We start from the raw sequence: 17878 nt of genomic DNA, 5'->3' as shown, positions 1-17878 counted from the left end.
GACTGTGGGGCTATTTCATTGCTGTCTAGGCCTCGGGGCTTGGGCAGGAGCCCAGGCTCTAAGACCCTGTAGGATAGGAATGTCCGAGAGCTCAGGCTTCAGCCCGAGCCAGAAGTCTATACGGCAATGAAACACCCTAGCCAGCTGGCATGGGCCAGCTGTGATTTTTCTTTTTTTTTCTGTGTAGACATCTTTAGTCACATACTTTGGCTGGAAATGCCAAGATCATGCTTTGATTACTTTTACTCCAATAGGAGACTGGGAAAATATTAAATTATACTTTAGGGCACAACCCTTATAATTTACTCCCTTACATTCATATTCAAAATGAGAATAAAAAACTCAATGTAGTTTTCATTTTCACTTGTTCTAAGTTCTTTTGCTTTTTATTTTTGTATCTCAAGTATACATGGTGATTAGCACAGTTCTGAAAAATAAAGAAACACAGGTTCCTAGGAAATGTCTATGTTACAAGTTACAGCAGACAATGGTCACAGAATAGTGGATGTAACGGATGCAATTATAATACTAGAGGACAGATTTACAGTCTTCTGTGCTTAGTGGGGATTTCCCCCCGGGGAAAGGGAAAGTAAGGCTTTCAACTTCATCCTAATTTGAAGTTTTAGTAAGGGGGAAGTGTGAACCTGTGCCAGGGGCTTTCCAGAAAGCCCTATCAGTGGGGTCCTACCAAATTCACTCTCCATTTTGATCAATTTCGTGGGCATAGGATTTTAAAAATAGTAAATTTCATTATTTTAGCTATTTAAATCTGAAATTTCAGTGTTGTAATTGTAGGGGTCCTGACCCAAAAAGGAGTTGTGTGTGTGTGTGTGCGTGGTGCGGGGGGTCGCAAGGTTATTGTAGGTGGGGGTTGTAGTAGAGCTATCCTTATTTCTGGTGGCAGCACTGCCTTCAGAGCTGGGCAGCTGGAAAGCGTGGCTGCTGGCTGGAAGCCCAACTCTGAAGGCAGAGCCGACACCAGCAGCAGTGCAGAAGTAAGGATGGCACGGTATGGTGTTACCACCCTTCTACACTGCCTATGGAGCTGGGTCCTCAGCTGCCACTCGCTGGCCGCCCAGTTCTGAAGGCAGCAGCTCAGAAGTAAGGGTTACGTGGTATGGTATTGCCACCCTTACTTCTGTGCTGCTGCTGGCGGGGTGCTGCCTTCAGAACTTGGCACCTGACCAACAGATGTCACTCTCTGGCCACCCAGCTCTGAAGGCAGTGCAGAAGTAGGGGTGGCAATAGTGCAATCCCCCAAAAATAATCTTGTGACCTCCCTGTAACTCCCTTTTGGGTCAGGACCCCCAATTTGAGAAACTCTGGTCAGCCCTGTGAAATCTGCACACGAAAGACCAGATTTCATCGTCCTTGACGCATTTTTCATGGCTGTGAATTTGGTAGGGCCTTACCTCTCAGGGACAGTGGGAATGCTCTAAATCATTTAATCAGTCTACCACTCACTTCAGCGAAAGTTAGATTGGGCCCTTTGTTTATTTTAAGATTCCTGATTTCATCATATAGATTAGACAAAGCAATTTACCTGGTTTTGTAAACTAGATACAAGATCTACCAACAAAGCTTTATCTCTTTGTAGTTCAGTATTATCCTGTTCCTCTTTGTCCAGCATACCCTTCATTTCAGCTATTTGACTACATATTGTTGCAACATTGAAATCAAGAGATGTGCTTCCCTTGTTCCAAAATATGAATCTGTGAGAAGAACAAGCCAGGGTCAAGATCATAAAAGACAAAAATATATATGTATGCTAACTATATGCATGCACAAGCCCACAAAGCTGGCATATTTTTCAATTTCAAATACAAGTGACTCCTTACAGAAATGCTTCCTGTTATGTAAGCTTTTGGAACATTGGGGATTACCTCTCCCATATTTTGTTTATCTAAAACAAACAAAAAAAATCAATTTCCAATTTAAGTAAAGGGTGATACTGATTTCTGAGCTTGGGATCGCTCTCTGGGATCAAGCATCTGCAATCAAAGTTTGGTCTTCCTCACTTCTGAGACCTAAAGATATAGTTTTTCTCATTATGCACCTACCCAGATGCAGCCAGCATCAACAAATGTTATTTTCAGTCTGTGACCAACTTTTAGGAGCATTGTGAATGATGAACTACAAATTAAACAGAATGTTAAACTAACTGCAGCTTACAACCTGTTTACTAAATAAACCCATCATCTCCATGACAAGTCTGTGTTTTGCTGGCCTGGGGCGTGAGAATCCAGAACTATTTTCCCATTCCAGCTCGATTTTATATATGACAATTACTTTGCAGTAGTGGGTTGATTTGCCAACTAATTACCAAACTCAGGGCCAGTTATGAGAGCTCTATTTTTGTCCTCAGACAGACTTGCTGCATGGTTTCCAATTGGGACATTTAGGGTCTGCCTATATAGCTGCTGGGAGCAAATCTTGAAGTCTGAGTCTACAGATTTGTGCTAGTGGGGCCACACTAGCGTGCTAAAAATAGCATTGGAGACAGATGTTCCAGCTCACGCTGGAGCACCAGCTCTGAAGCCTAGGGAGGGAGGTGGGCTTCAGGGCCTGAGCTTGAGCTTAAATGTCAAAGCAATGTCTATGCAGCTATTTTTAGCATGCTCACTCAAGCCCCTCTAGCATGCGACTGTCAACCCAGGCTGCAAGACTTGCTCCCAGCAGCTGTGTGGACATATCCTTAGGATCCTCAGAGAGCTGCTATACCATTTCTTTATTTTGTGTTTGTTCAGTACCTAGGACAAGGGGACTTGGTCCATGACTAGGTACTATGATAATAATACTACTATATCAAAAGGACTAAAGACTTGTTAAGTGATATTCAAAGCTTCCTTAGAAGTGGTATTTGCTGTTACCCTTATTATAGCAGGGAGCAGTTCTCATAATGCCATTAGCTGCAACAACAATAAATCAACACTGATTTTCTTCAAGAGCTATAATTTAGGCTATGTGTCTGTCACGGAAGTCATGGATTCCATGACTTTCCATGACCTCTGTGACTTCAGCAGCAGCCGGTGCTGGTCCAGGGGCTGCCCGAGCCAGGCAGCTCCTGGGCCAGCAGCAGCAGTTTAGGTGTGTGAGAGTGGGCTCAGGGCTGGGGCAGGGGGTTGGGGTATAGGGCGGCGCATACCTGGGGCGGGCTCCCCAGCTTCCACCAGCATGTCCTTGCAGCTCCTAGCCGGAAGGGCCAGGGGGCTCCATGCGCCACTCCCGCAGCTTCCATTGGCTGCAGTTCCTGGTCAAATGGGAGCTGCGGAGCCGGCACTTGTGGTGGGAGCAGCGTACAGAGCCCTCCAGCTGCCCCTCCCCCTAGGAGCTGTAGGAACATGCCAGTTAGAGCCGAACAGGGAGCCTCCCAGTTCTGCCAACCCTCCCTCCCCAGCACCAGTGGGGGTCCCAGGCCGGGTCCCTCGCCCGCCTCCCCAGAACACCCGCAGCCCCTTGGCCCAAGGTTTAGTTAGGGGTATATAGTAAAAGTCATGGACAGGTCATGGGCCGTGAATTTTTGTTTACTGCCCATGACCCGTCCACAACTTTTACTAAAAATACCCGTGACTAAAATGTAGCCTTAGCTATAATCAGAGCTAGAAAGATTCAATCCAGGGACTTGGTTATTTTGTATTAATGACTTATTATGCGATCACATAAAAACACCAAGATCTGAGGGCAACAACAAAAAAAAGGGTGCTATTACTTCAAGGCAAACCCCCAAACTGGCTGACAGCATCCCTGGAGATGTCTGCATATTCTGTCTTTCTGAAAAGTGGGAAAGTGCTGCCATGGTAGCTACATATAGCAGGAAATACAGAAAAACTGGGATAAAACACAGTGACTCCAGCATGGCAAAGTCAGCCATGAAAAGATGACTCCAACTTCAGATCATGAGAAAGAGTCTGGAGTCATGGCTTCTGGAGGCTCGCAACCTCTGAATAATAAATAAAATGGCTCCAAACAGAAAGAACCAGTACACTTTTGATTCATGGTACTGGGTCAGCAGTACCATAAATGGAAAAATAAATCTTACCACTAGGCCTTCCTTCAATTAGTAAGGCAGAGCACTATGGATCTGTTCCATTTCCCATTGAAATAAATGAAGAGACTCCTGTTGACTTCAATGGGAGCTGGATCAGGTCTTGCAAGCAAAGTGGAGTATATCTCTTCGTAACAAATGAATCTAGTAGAAAAGAATATGATTCCTTATCTTTGGGTGAACAATGAAGATGCATTTAGAAAGCCAGTGTAGTCAGAGACAACCTTTTCCATAATGTCTTGCAAGTTTTTCTTTTCCTGCTGCAAGAGCTCTTGGTGCATCTTGATCTCATGTTTCAGATGCTCTTCTTGGTCTTTCACTGTGAGAAGCTGAGTAAAGCTGGAAGACTGAAATGTATAACTCTCTTCCATGAGGGCTCTCTCCTGAAATACATCATAAAAGCACAACTGGATCAAAATATATTAAAATGAAGTAAGATTGTTGTGATGCTTCCTAGAAGCCCCCAGGATTATGAAGGAATTCGCTACCACCTGTTCTTAGCATGAGGAAGCCTTGCCCGTGCCTGTCATGCGTCAGTTCCCTGACTCCGCTGGCCACAGGTAATGCAAGCACTCCCTTCTTAGCCTATGCAGGCTCCCCTATAACCTCTGCAAGTTAGTGACAGGCACTCTCCAAAACCTGAGCTATCTGAGCATCTCCCTGGACTGTCCAGCCCCTACTTCAATAGACACTCACAGAATTCAGAGATTTGCTGTTCCCAAAAGGAACAGTACCCCCATCTTACCAGTTAGACCTTAGGCCATATCTCCTCTTAACACACGACACTTAGATATGTTTATAGTGAAAACAAATATAAGTATTTAAAGAATAGAGATTTGAGAAGTCACAAGTAAAAGTATTGGAAACAAATGATTACCTGTAAAAAAAAAAATCATAACACACATTCTGCAGCCTAGGATTAATTAACAAGATATCTTCCTGTCTAATGAAGTTTAGCTCACCCAAAGTCTTCGCAGTGTTTTCCACCCAGGTTGACTATAACCCTCCTTTCATAAGACAGAAGACACTGACAGTTCATCTCCTTGGTGTGCCTCAGTAGTCCCCAGTTATTCCCCAAAAGCCTTTACTCATAAACAGGATACTCCTTTGTTATTTCATTTTTTTTCATGCAGATTTTCTCTCATGATTTCACAGTCTCTTCATTAGCTTCTGGCTCAATACAAATAGGCTTCCATTGCGAAGTGGACAATACACAGAAAGATAACTGTCTATTACTCCTTGCCAGATGGAACCTGTCCAAGGCATTTCACCTCCTGGTGGCCTGGCTTACTTTAAGAACATAATTTTCAATATGGATACATAACTTTAATATTACACTTACATATATTTTAGAAAAAAGATTTTGAAAAAAATCTAGCAAAAATCTCAAAAAACAACAGCAATTTTTTAACCAGAAGCAGGAAGCCTGCCAAACAATCAGTGGAGCCACTGGACGATGAAGGTGCTAAACGACCACTCAAGGAAGACAAGGATGTTGAGGGGAAAAGCTTAATGAATTCTTTGCATTGGTCTTTACACACTTGAACCATTTTTTAAGGTTACAAATCTGAGGAATTGTCTCAAGTTTGAGGTGTCAACAAAGATGGTTTTGGAACAAATGGATAAATTAAACAGTAATAAGTCACAAGGACTAGATGGTATTCACCCAAGAGTTCTGAAGGAACTCCAATACAAAATTGCAAACTGTGATATGTAACCCATCACTTAAATCAACCTCTACCAAATGACTGCAGGGTAGCTAAGGTAATGCTGATTTTTAAAAAAGGCTCCAAAGGTGATCCTGGTAATTACAGGTTGAGGGAAGAGGATACAATACCCTTGAGGAACCTCTTAGTGGTTGGGTATGACAGCATGGAGTACCCTTCTACAGGTTGGTGGAAAGCTGTTATAGCCTCTAGGTGGACCCTAAGAGAGCTTAGAGATTGACCCTAAAAAAGTCAGGTCTCAGAATAATGTGGAAAAATCACGGATGTTGGGGAGATTTATTGGGACATGCACCAAATCTGTAACCTGGAGCATTTCTGCAGGTAAGTTACGTCATGTCGAGGACTTTCTACTGTGTAATAGAACCTCTTGAACAGGAGCTTTCTAGGTGTTGGAAGCAAGCAGTAGCCAAGCCTTGAGGCAGAAAATCCCCAAGTTGGAATTCCCGGTACATCCTCTGTTCTAACAGAGATGCAGAATGGCCGGGAGAGAGATCAGCGGGCACGTTGCGAGCTGTGACAGGTAAGGGTACCACTAAGTCTGTCTCGACCAAATGGATAATCGAAATGACGTTAGCTCCATCCCCTTTTTATTTTCAACAGGACATTCAGCAATAGGAGTCATGGGGGGAAAGCATAGAGAAGGTCCCTGTCCCAGGGGAAGAGAAGAGCATCACCCAGGGAATGTTGTCCCATCCCTGCTCTGGAGCAGTAGCATGGACATTTCTTGTTCAGGGAATAAGTCTGTGGACAGAGTCCCCCATTGTCTGAATGGGTTGTGAAGTACTGTCGGGTGTATCTCCCGCTCGTGGTCATGTGGGAATTTGTGACTGAGACTGCCCACTGTCGAGTTTTGTGCATGGAGGAGGTAAGCCACAGAAAGTGTAACGTTGTAGGAGATGCACCAATTCTATAGCTTCATTGCTTCTGTGCATAGGGAGGATGACTTGGCTCCCCTCTTGCTGATTGATATAGTATATACAGGCTATGTTGTCTGTTAGGATCTTTGTGCATGATCTGGTGATCAGTTGGAGGAAATGAGTGCAGGCACTCCTGATCTCTCTAGCTCGAGAAGGGATTGATGTGAAGGGATATATCTGTGGGCGACCCTTTGCCTTGCGTCATGAGGCTGTTTAAATGCATGTTCCACCCGATGAGCGATGTGTCGGTGGTGAGGAGCAACAATGGCAATGCTTGTGAGAAGGGGAGCCCCTTGCAAATGTTGGCGGGGTCTTTCTACAAGTCTAGGGAGTTTTTGCCATTCTCTTTGCCAGCTCCTGGAAAAGACAAAAGTCATCTATCAGAGATAGTGGGGAAGGCATGACAGCTTAGGCTGGAGAAGAGGATATGGTCCTCGGTGTCACTTCCTCCTCGGTACTGGCTTCTTGTTTGTCTATGTCTTAAGGCAATTCTGAAGCCCTGAATGCTGTGGCCAAGGGGCTGTGCCTCAAGGGTTTTCAGGTGAGGCTCGAAGCCTCAGAGGCATGCTGGTGGTGTGCTGCCCAAGGTTCCCAATATGGCCATTGGAGTAGTGGTGGCATAGAGCCCGGTAGTGGCGCCCATGGGTAACCAAGATAGTGGCAGTGGGGCCATCTGCGGGTATATCCTTGGGCTCCGCTGGTAGTGACAACCATATGGAGCTCCAGAGGAGTACTGCAACACTACCTCCTCTGATTCATTGTCTGAACACCTGCTAGAGTGGAGGAGCACGGCATGGCAGCGAGGATACTCCTGCGCTCAGTGGAGGCTCGGTGCAGAGGTATCAGCACCGAGAGGCAGAGACTCCAGTGCATCTGGCATGCAGAGGTTTCTGGAATGGCGTACCGATCGTCCCAGTGTTGGTGGTGGTGTCTGGGAGGAAGGGGAAGGGGAGGGAGAATCTTGTCTGCACTGGTCGCTTCTGTACCAAGCGAGCCATCGCCGGTGGTGCTGATGTGGAGTCGTACACTGAGAGCGTCTTTTTAGAGGAGTGCTTATCCTGTCTTTCTGTGCTGATGACTCGGTGCCCATGCCCATCAGGTCCATGGGCCTGTCAGTGGTGCCAGTTGTGAGTTTCCCTGAGCCATGGCTGCTGAACTGAGATGGTCTTGGTGCTGGCAGTGCCGATGATACTGAGCAAGATGGTGATAACTTATGGCTATCTTGGGGCTCACTGTGGGGTCTTCCCACTCTTTTCTTAGATGATTTATGAGAGGGGTCCATAGCCTGTTTCCTTGAACCAGAGCCCTTAGCTATAGACGGTTGTGGGGAAGACTCACATCTACCAGGCGACTGGGGTCGGAGAGCTGCCTCCATGATGATCTCATGGCAGATCTCTCTATTTTTGAGGGATCTTGGCGGGAGTTGTTGGCAAAGACCACATTTTTATTGTATGTGGCCTTCCCTGGGGCAGCAAATGCACTGAGTGCTTGTCTACAACCGGGATCGCCTCTTTATAAGTAAGACTTTTTTTGAAGCCTGGTGGACTGGGCATAGCCCATTGCGGGAAAGGGTCCCTGATGGGGAGAAAAAGTGGGAAAGAAATTAAAAGGTTTAGGGTGGGGGGGTTGTTTTTTTCCCCAAGGGTAAAATAAGGAGAAGGAGAAGAATACTATGACTAGAACTAGGAGACTAACTATAGGTATGTAAAATTAAACAATAGTCTTAACGGACTGCTAATGCCTCCGTGTCTAGCTGGGGCAGTTGAAAAGGAACAGAGGGAGGTTTGCCTGCAGGGACTGGATAGCTTTGTGGCGCAGCACAAGGAGAGACTGTGCGTGTGTGGGCCTAATGGACACAGCTACCAAAGTCTCCAATCAGCAGTGCAGAAACACAAACACACCTACAGTAGAGCACTCATAGGGACACGACTTGAGTAGAACTGATTTTGTTTCTATAGAAGGTAAAAATAAACTACACAACTGGATTTGGAGAAAAAATTCTTAGGAGTCCTTGTTAAGGGAAAGGAGTACTTGTGGCACCTTAGAGACTAACATTTATTTGAGCATAAGCTTTCATGAGCTACAGCTCACTTCATCGGATGCATTCAGTGGAAAATACGGTGGAGAGATTTATATACACAGAGAACATGAAACAATGGGTGTTACCATACACACTGTAACGAGAGTGATCAGGTAAGGTGAGCTATTACCAGCAGGACGGGGGGAGGGGGGGAGGGAGGGAGAGAACCTTTTGTAGTGATAATCAAGGTGGGCCAATTTCCAGCAGTTGACAAGAATGTCTGAGGAACAGTAGTGGGGGGGCGGGGTGGAGAGGGAATAAACATGGGGAAATAGTTTTACTTTGTGTAATGACACATCCACTCCCAGTCTTTATTCAAGCCTAAGTTAATGGTGTCCAGTTTTCAAATTAATTCCAATTCAGCAGTCTCTTGTTGGAGTCTGTTTTTGAATTTTTTTTGTTGAAGAATTGCCACTTTTAGGTGTGTAATCGAGTGACCAAAGAGATTGAAGTGTTCTCCGACTGGTTTTTAAATATTATAATTCTTGACGTCTGATTTCTGTCCATTTATTCTTTTATGTAGAGACTGTCCAGTTTGACCAATGTACATGGCAGAGGGACATTACTGGCACATGATGGCATATATCACATTGGTAGATGTGCAGGTGAATGAGCCTCTGATATTGTGTCTGATGTGATTAGGCCCTATGATGGTGTCCCCTGAATAGATATGTGGACAGAATTTGCTTCAGGTTGGGGGGCTGTTTGTAAGCAAGGACTGGCCTGTCTCCCAAGATCTGTGAGAGTGATGGGTCATCCTTCAGATTAGGTTGTAGATCCTTGATGATGCACTGGAGAGGTTTTAGTTGGGGGCTGAAGGTGATGGCTAGTGGCGTTCTGTTATTTTCTTTGTTGGGCCTGTCCTGTAGTAGGTGACAAAGAAAATAACAGAACACCACTAGCCATGACCTTCAGCCCCCAACTAAAACCTCTCCAACGCATCATTAAGGATCTACAACCTAATCTGAAGGACGACCCATCACTCTCACAGATCTTAGGAGATTGTAAGCAAGGACTGGCCTATCTCCGAAGATCTGTGAGGAGGTGTTCCCTAGGTGTTTCTCCTCTTATGTTAGCTAGCTCAGACATTCTGTCTCCTAGTGCATTGACCCACTTACTTATCCTAGTTAGCAAAAACATTCTGTTTTCAGCCTGCTGATCTATTTACCTCCCTAATCTTGTCTTCCAAGCTGTGGTCTGCGTTGTGCAGGAGGTCGGACTAGATGATCATAGTGGTCCCTTCTGACCTTAGTATCTATGAATCTATGAAATGAGGCCTCTCCTATGTTTACTTATTCATGTCAAGCCAGGCCTACAACACTCCTTACACAAATTTCAACAGAGATAAGGCGTTGTTGAGACCTCATTCTAAGTTTATTCCAAAAGTTGTTTCAGATTTTCACTTAAATGAATCTATCTCCATTTTCTTTCCAAAACCAAAAATTGTGCTTCTAAAGAATGAGCCATTTCTTCCCAGAGAATATTTAAATTGATTACGCAGTATATTTCAATATTTTATCACATGGCTGATAACACTCGTTCCTTCAAATATCAAAGCTCATTCTACTAGAACTCAGGCTGCCTCAGAAATCACCATATCTGAGATCAGCCACTAGGACTAATCCCCTTGACCTAGCCATAAAATCAGATGACAGATTTGGGTGGGTATTGTTAAAATGACAGTTTAGGTAGTGGCAGCTAGGACTCCTTAGTAACTGAGGGGATGGCAGCTGCTTAATCAGACGTGAAGGTACTAGATAAATGATTAGTTTTTTACATTTTCATTGCCAGTGTGTTGGTTTTTAAAGGAAAAATATTTTAGCATCTGAGAATATTTGAAGCAAGTTAGTAAGAATTTCCGGATATGTAAGATAAATCTTGGCTAAACTCCCTTAAAAAGGTTTCAGAGTAGCAGCCGTGTTAGTCTGTATTCGCAAAAAGAAAAGGAGTACTTGTGGCACCTTAGAGACTAACACATTTATTTGAGCATAAGCTTTCGTGAGCTACAGCTCACTTCATCGGATGCATTCAGTGGAAAATACAGTGGGGAGATTTATATACATAGAGAACATGAAACAATGGGTGTTACCATACACACTGTAACCGGCATGATCACTTAAGTTGAGCTATTACCAGCAGGAGAGTGTGTGTGGGGGAACCTTTTGTAGTGATAATCCAGGTGGGCCATTTCCAGCAGTTGACAAGAATGTCTGAGGATCGGTGGGGGCGGGGAGGATAAACATGGGGAAATAGTTTTACTTTGTGTAATGACCCATCCACTCCCAGTCTCTATTCAAGCCTAAGTTAATTGTATCCAGTTTGCAAATTAATTCCAATTCAGCAGTCTCTCGCTGGAGTCTGTTCTTGAAGTTTTTTTGTTGAAGTACTGTCACTTTTAGGTCTGTAATCGAGTGACCAGAGAGATTGAAGTGTTCTCCAACTAGTTTTTGAATGTTATAATTCTTGACGTCTGATTTGTGTCCATTTATTCTTTTACGTAGAGACTGTCCAGTTTGACCAATGTACATGGCAGAGGGGCATTGCTGGCACATGATGGCATATATCACATTGGTAGATGCGCAGGTGAACGAGCCTCTGATAGTGTGTCTGATGTGATTAGGCCCTATGATGGTGTCCCCTGAATAGATATGTGGACACAGTTGGCAACGGGCTTTGTTGCAAGGACAGGTTCCTGGGTTAGTGCTTCTGTTGTGTGGTGTGTGGTTGCTGGTGAGTATTTGCTTCAGATTGGGGGGCTGTCTGTAAGCAAGGACTGGCCTGTCTCCCAAGATCTGTGAGAGTGATGGGTCGTCCTTCAGAATAGGTTGTAGATCCTTGATGATGCGTTGGAGAGGTTTTAGTTGGGGGCTGAAGGTGATGGCTAGTGGCGTTCTGTTATTTTCTTTGTTGGGCCTGTCCTGTAGTAGGTGACTTCTGGGTACTCTTCTGGCTCTGTCAATCTGTTTCTTCATTTCAGCAGGTGGGTATTGTAGTTGTAAGAATGCATGATAGATATCTTGTAGGTGTTTGTCTCTGTCTGAGGGGTTGGAGCAAATGCGGTTATATCGTAGAGCTTGGCTGTAGACAATGGATCGTGTGGTGTGATCTGGATGAAAGCTAGAGGCATGTAGGTAGGAATAGCGGTCAGTAGGTTTCCGGTATAAGGTGGTGTTTATGTGAACATCGCGTATTAGCACCGTAGTGTCCAGGAAGTGGATCTCTTGTGTGGACTGGTCCAGGCTGAGGTTGATGGTGGGATGGAAATTGTTAAAATCATGGTGGAATTCCTCAAGGGCTTCTTTTCCAGGGGTCCAGATGATGAAGATGTCATCAATGTAGCGCAAGTAGAGATGGGGCATTAGGAGATGAGAGCTGAGGAAGCGTTGTTCTAAGTCAGCCATAAAAATGTTGGCCTACTGTGGGGCCATGCAGGTACCCATCGCAGTGCCGCTGATTTGAAGGTATACATTGTCCCCAAATGTGAAATAGTTATGGGTGAGGACAAAGTCACAAAGTTCAGCCACCAGGTTAGCCGTGACATTATCGGGGATACTGTTCCTGATGGCTTGTAGTCCATCTTTGTGTGGAATGTTGGTGTAGAGGGCTTCTACATCCATAGTGGCTAGGATGGTGTTTTTAGGAACATCACCAATGGATTGTAGTTTCCTCAGGAAGTCAGTGGTGTCTCGAAGATAGCTGGGAGTGCTGGTAACATAGGGCCTGAGGAGGGAGTCTACATAGCAAGACAATCCTGCTGTCAGGGTGCCAATGCCTGAGATGTTGGGGCGTCCAGGATTTCCAGGTTTATGGATCTTGGGTAGCAGATAGAATACCCCAGGTCGGGTCTAGGGGTGTGTCTGTGCGGATTTGTTCTTGTGCTTTTTCAGGGAGTTTCTTGAGCAAATGCTATAGTTTCTTTTGGTAACTCTCAGTGGGATCAGAGGGTAATGGCTTGTAGAAAGTGATGTTGGAGAGCTGCCTAGTAGCCTCTTGTTCATACTCCGACCTATTCATGATGACAACAGCACCTCCTTTGTTAGCCTTTTTGATTATGATGTCAGAGTTGTTTCTGAGGCTGTGGATGGCATTGTGTTCTGCATGGCTGAGGTTATGGGGCAAGTGATGCTGCTTTTCCACAATTTCAGCCCGTGCACGTCGGCGGAAGCACTCTATGTAGAAGTCCAGGCTGCTGTTTTGACCTTCAGGAGGAGTCCACCCAGAATCCTTCTTTTTGTAGTGTTGGTAGGAAGGTCTCTGTGGGTTAATATGTTGGTCAGAGGTGTGTTGGAAATATTCCTTGAGTTGGACACGTCGAAAATGGGATTCTAGGTCACCACAGAACTGTATCATGTTTGTGGGGGTGGAGGGGCAAAAAGAGAGGCCCTGAGATAGGACAGATTCTTCTGCTGGGCTAAGAGTATAGTTGGATAGATTAACAATATTGCTGGGTGGGTTACGGGAACCACTGTTGTGGCCCCTTGTGGCATGTAGTAGTTTAGATAGCTTAGTGTCCTTTTTCTTTTGTAGAGAAGCAAAGTGTGTGTTGTAAATGGCTTGTCTAGTTAACGCTGTTGCAAAAAAAAGAAAAAGCGAACATAATTCTGGCGTGTATTAGCAGGAGTGTTGTAAGCAAGACAACACTTAGTAATTCTTCCTCTCTACTCCGCGCTAATTAGCCCTCAACTGGAGAATTGTGTCCAGTTCTGGGCACCACATTTCAGGAAGGATGTGGACAAATTGGAGAAAGTCCAGAGAAGAGTGACAAAAATGATTAAAGGTCTAGAAAACTTGACCTATGTAGGAAGATTGAAAAAATTGGGTTTGTTTAGTCTGGAAAAGAGAAGACGGGGTGGGGGGGAGGCATGATAATAGTTTTCAAGTACATAAAAGGTTGTTACAAGGAGGAGGGAGACAAATTGTTTTTCTTAATGTCTGAGGATAGGACAAGAAGCAGTAGGCTTAAGTTGCAGCAAGAGAAGTTTAGGTTGGACAATAGGAAAGACTTCCCAATGGTCAGGGAAGTTAAGCACTGGAATAAATTGCCTAGGGAGGTTGTGGAATCTCCTTCATTGGAGATTACTAACAGCAGGTTAGACAAACACCTGACAGGGATGGTCTAGATAATACTTAGTCCTGCCATGAGTGCAGGGGACTGGACTAGATGACCTCTCAAGGTCCCTTCCAGTCCTATGATTATTATGCCTGGACAGTCTGAAGTTGAAGGCTGAGTGGGCATTTGGAGGAGAGCCATTAGCTCCTTATTGGCCAAGGCAATTCTGGCTATCAAGCTCAGTGTAGCTATATCCTGTCTGACTTTCCATATCACTCTGGGTATTAGAGAGATCAGAGGCAATACATACATGAGACTTTGATTCCATTTAAAGGTGTCTTGCTTGATGGGGATGGGAAGGAGGCAGAGACTAATTAAGTGAATACAGTACCCATGAGGAAAGCTGCTTGTCTGTCACTGAGGTCATGGAAATCACGGATTCCATGACTTTCCCTGACTTTTGCAGCAGCCGGTGCTGGCTCAGGGGCTGCCCAACTGCTGGGCAGCCCCTGGGCCAGCAGCAGAATTTTGGGTGTGTGGGAGGGGGCTTAGGGCTGGGACAGAGAGTTGGGGTGCAGGACAGTGCTTACCTGGGGTGGGTGGTTCCCTGGCTCCCACTGGCATGTCCCTGCAGCTCCTAGGCAGAGGGGCCAGGGGGCTCCGTGCACTGCCCGCAGGCGCCGCCCCTCCAGCTCCCTTTGGCTGTGGTTCCTGGCCAACAGGAAGTGCGGAGCTGGCGCTCGTGGTGAGAGCGGCACACAGAGCCCCCCTAGGAGCTGCAGGGACATGCCAGTTGGAGCCGGGTAGGGAGCCTGCCAGCCCCGCCAACCCTCCCCGTGCCAACTCTCCCAGGCCTCAGCCCGTCCCCGCAGAACTAACGGGGGTCCCAGGCCACGAGCTGCTGCCCATCCCTGGCCCTCAGGACCAACTGGGTCCCGGGCTGAATGCCACCGCCTGCCCCCGTACTCCCCAGAACCAGTGGGAGTCCTGGACCGCTCCCCCCCCCACACACACACTCCAGCACCTGCGACTCCCTGGCCCAAGTTTTAGTTAGGGGTATAGTAAAAGTCATGGACAGGTCACAGGCTGTGAATTTTTGTTTACTGCCTGTGACCTGTCCACGACTTTTACTAAAAATATCTGTGTAACTAAAGCATAGCCTTACCCATGAGAGATGACTTTTAGTATCCACTTTATGGTAGTTATTCCAGTCCAAGTCTGGTAGAATAGGGAAAGATGGCATCCAAAGATAGGGTTCAAAAACAACTCTAATCTGTCTAGGTTGTGACTTTTAACAATTATGCCAACCCTGCTGTCTTGATAATGCCACAGGGTGACTGGTGACTGTGTAAGCCTTTTTTGAAAGAACATGGATAATCAGAGGATAATCAGTAGGTTGTTGTTAAAGAGTAAGCAGGTACTCTGGTTTGAGATTGGTATCTGAAGAGCTTCCTTCAGAGTAAGGCCCCTTTTGTTGAATTGCTAAACAAAGGGCAAGATTGCGATGGTGTTCTATACCTCTTTGCATGACACTTAGAACTACCAGTCATTCCTTGTTATAACTTCCATGGCCGTGGATTGAACTGTGATATCAGAAGCGTCCAGAGCCACATGTAGAGATGTTTTTGCTTCCAGTTGTCCTTCATTTCTCCCTGGCTTCTGGAGGAATCCTGTTCACAAAGGGAGATGCTTAGCAAATAATACTTGTTAGTTTGCTATCAGTAGTTGGAATGAAATGGAGGAGGAAGCTTTCCTTCCAAAGAGATCTGGCTAACTGGGGTCTTTTGGGGGAGTAGTCTTTGATAGGCTAGGCTGACAAGTTTTCTCCAAGACCACACAATCTACCAGAGATTGAGGGATTGGATGTGTATAGAATTGTTCAAAGCCCCTCGCTGGAATTTGGTATCTTTTTTTCTTGCTTGCTTTGTAGATGGAGTAAATATAGCAGGGGTTTGCCAGAGATATTTAGCTGGCTCTAAAATGCTTTCATATATAGGCATTGCTAACTTGTGGAGAATAACCAATAATTTATGGGGCTTTTCCTTGATCACAAGTTCCCAGTCCTCCGTGTCAGCAATTCAAGGCAGCAGCTATTAAAAAGCTCGAAATTATCAGGAGCTGGTACTGCAGAAAAAGACTGCCTCCTTGGCAAACGATGATAATGATGGGTCTTTGGGAGAAGTTGAAGGGCCCTGATCCAGTGGTTTGGAACCGGACTCTTTTTCATTATTCAGGAGTTCTTCATTCCCACTCCTATGAGCTTCTGTGGGAGGTCCTGAAACTAAGGCCAAAGGAGGATGAGCCCTTCTATGTTCGGGAGATACTGGGAAGGGGACTCACTTCTGGAGGATCTGGAAGATGAGCCCCAGTTAGTCCCGTATGGCCATGGTGGAGAGCGGTTATGGATAAGATTGACTAGGTTGACCGGGTTGGTTAAGATATTGTTGGCTGGGCCATTCCCATCTCTGCAATGGGTAAGCTGGGGGCTCTGAAATGAGTGGTTTTGGTCTGAAGGGATGAACAAGTTTCTGATCTTGTTGAGCAAGGCAGTGAAGATTTCCAGCTCAATGGGATGGGGTGCAGCAAGAAAACGTCATCAAGAGAAGGGAAGAAAGAATAGTTTTCCTCTAACAGCAGTGCTGAGGTGCTGCTATTCATAGATTCTGAACTCACAGGCATGGGGCACACATGCACCTACAGTGAGATCAAATACACTTGGCCAACATTGGCAGGGCCACAAAAAGCCCAGGAGCTGCTTGGTATGGAGTATTTAGGAACCCAGATACAGGGAGAAGAAATGAGAAGTAGGCTCAAAGACGCATCCATGAAACTTTTGATGAATCTGGCCCAAATGTCTCAGGAGTTGAAAAAGAATGCAATGTATCATTTGAAAAATTGTCTTCATCTTTCAGTTATGTTCTACAACCTCTTTCCAATTAATGATTTGAAACTCAATCTATATTTGAGGGCAGGTCAATTCAGGTATTTCTTAACCTTCTTTGTTTTTTCACACCTATTCCACATTCGGAGGATTGCTGTAGCATTTTTTGCTTAGGGTTCAGAAGTCACTGCCATCAAATGGAATTTAAAGGCAGAGGGAAGTCTTTAAGAAACATCTCAGGTGAAAATTAAGCCAAAGCATTACAGATAGAAATAGCAAGTGCAAGCTTCAGGAAACTGCTGATTTAATAAGAACATACATATTTAAATAAAAATGCTAATTTCTCAGTTTGAATTGCATGCTGATGTGTTCATATTTAAAAAACACTAGCAGTTTACCACTCTAGACAGGGAGGAAAAAAGAGAATTTAATTGTCTACTTTTATCATCTGCCTTCAGAAATTTTAAAATGTTCTCTAATTTGGATCAGATTTCCTTTGTAGTCTCAACTGTTTATTTTACTAAGAAAAGTGAACTGAGTATAGTCTGAACATTACTGAAAGGTAAAAATATAGACTCTTAGCTATTTTAATGTAAGGCAGTGGAAAAGGAACATCATGTTAATCTATGCCATCTTCATAGCATTAACTGTTTGTTAGTGGGTTTTTTTAAATATATACACATATACATACACATACACATATATATATATGTGTGGTCATTCCCTATCCCATTCTTACTATGTTCAGTTGCTTGTTAAGTTCCAAGAGCTGGGAATGCAGCACAGCATTCTCTGCGGTCAGGGATGCATAATCATCCATCATTTTATCCTGCTCTGCCAGTAGATCTTTCTCTCTCAGTTGCTTATGAAGAAAACTTCTCACTTCTGATCAGAAAAAAAATGCAGAAAAAATAATATTTATTAATTGTTAAAAATTGTTCCATCTGAAAATGACAAGCCGTATTTTTAAAAGACATATATGACATTATTCAGAAAGTTGTATAAGATGTCCTAACATTAAGATCCAATTATAAGGTTTGTATAATAGGATCTTAATGTTAGGACATTATATACAACTTTCTGAATACTCTGAATTATCTCATTAAAATCAGCCCTTTCCATAAGCTTTGTATCCTAAATCTGGCATAAAGCAACCTAACATTCTTAGTTATACTATA

At 44.6% G+C, this 17878-nt stretch overlaps 1 protein-coding gene across 1 annotated transcript in view; it reads right to left on the bottom strand.

Annotated features, from left to right (window-relative positions):
• The window catches only part of LOC119853108 (golgin subfamily A member 6-like protein 1), a 46898-nt gene that overhangs the window by 2523 nt on the left and 26497 nt on the right, over positions 1 to 17878 (bottom strand). Inside the window, 4 exon segments of the mRNA XM_043510899.1 lie at positions 1544 to 1693; positions 1695 to 1712; positions 4270 to 4428; positions 17440 to 17578. Of these exon segments, the coding sequence (XP_043366834.1) occupies positions 1544 to 1693; positions 1695 to 1712; positions 4270 to 4428; positions 17440 to 17578 (466 nt within the window).

The sequence above is a fragment of the Dermochelys coriacea genome, chromosome 3 (genome assembly GCF_009764565.3).
Source record: "Dermochelys coriacea isolate rDerCor1 chromosome 3, rDerCor1.pri.v4, whole genome shotgun sequence".
Classification (NCBI taxonomy): Eukaryota; Metazoa; Chordata; order Testudines; family Dermochelyidae; genus Dermochelys; species Dermochelys coriacea.
The sequence above is the reverse complement of the archived record's forward strand: the minus strand, read 5'-3'. Positions and strand labels throughout refer to the sequence as shown.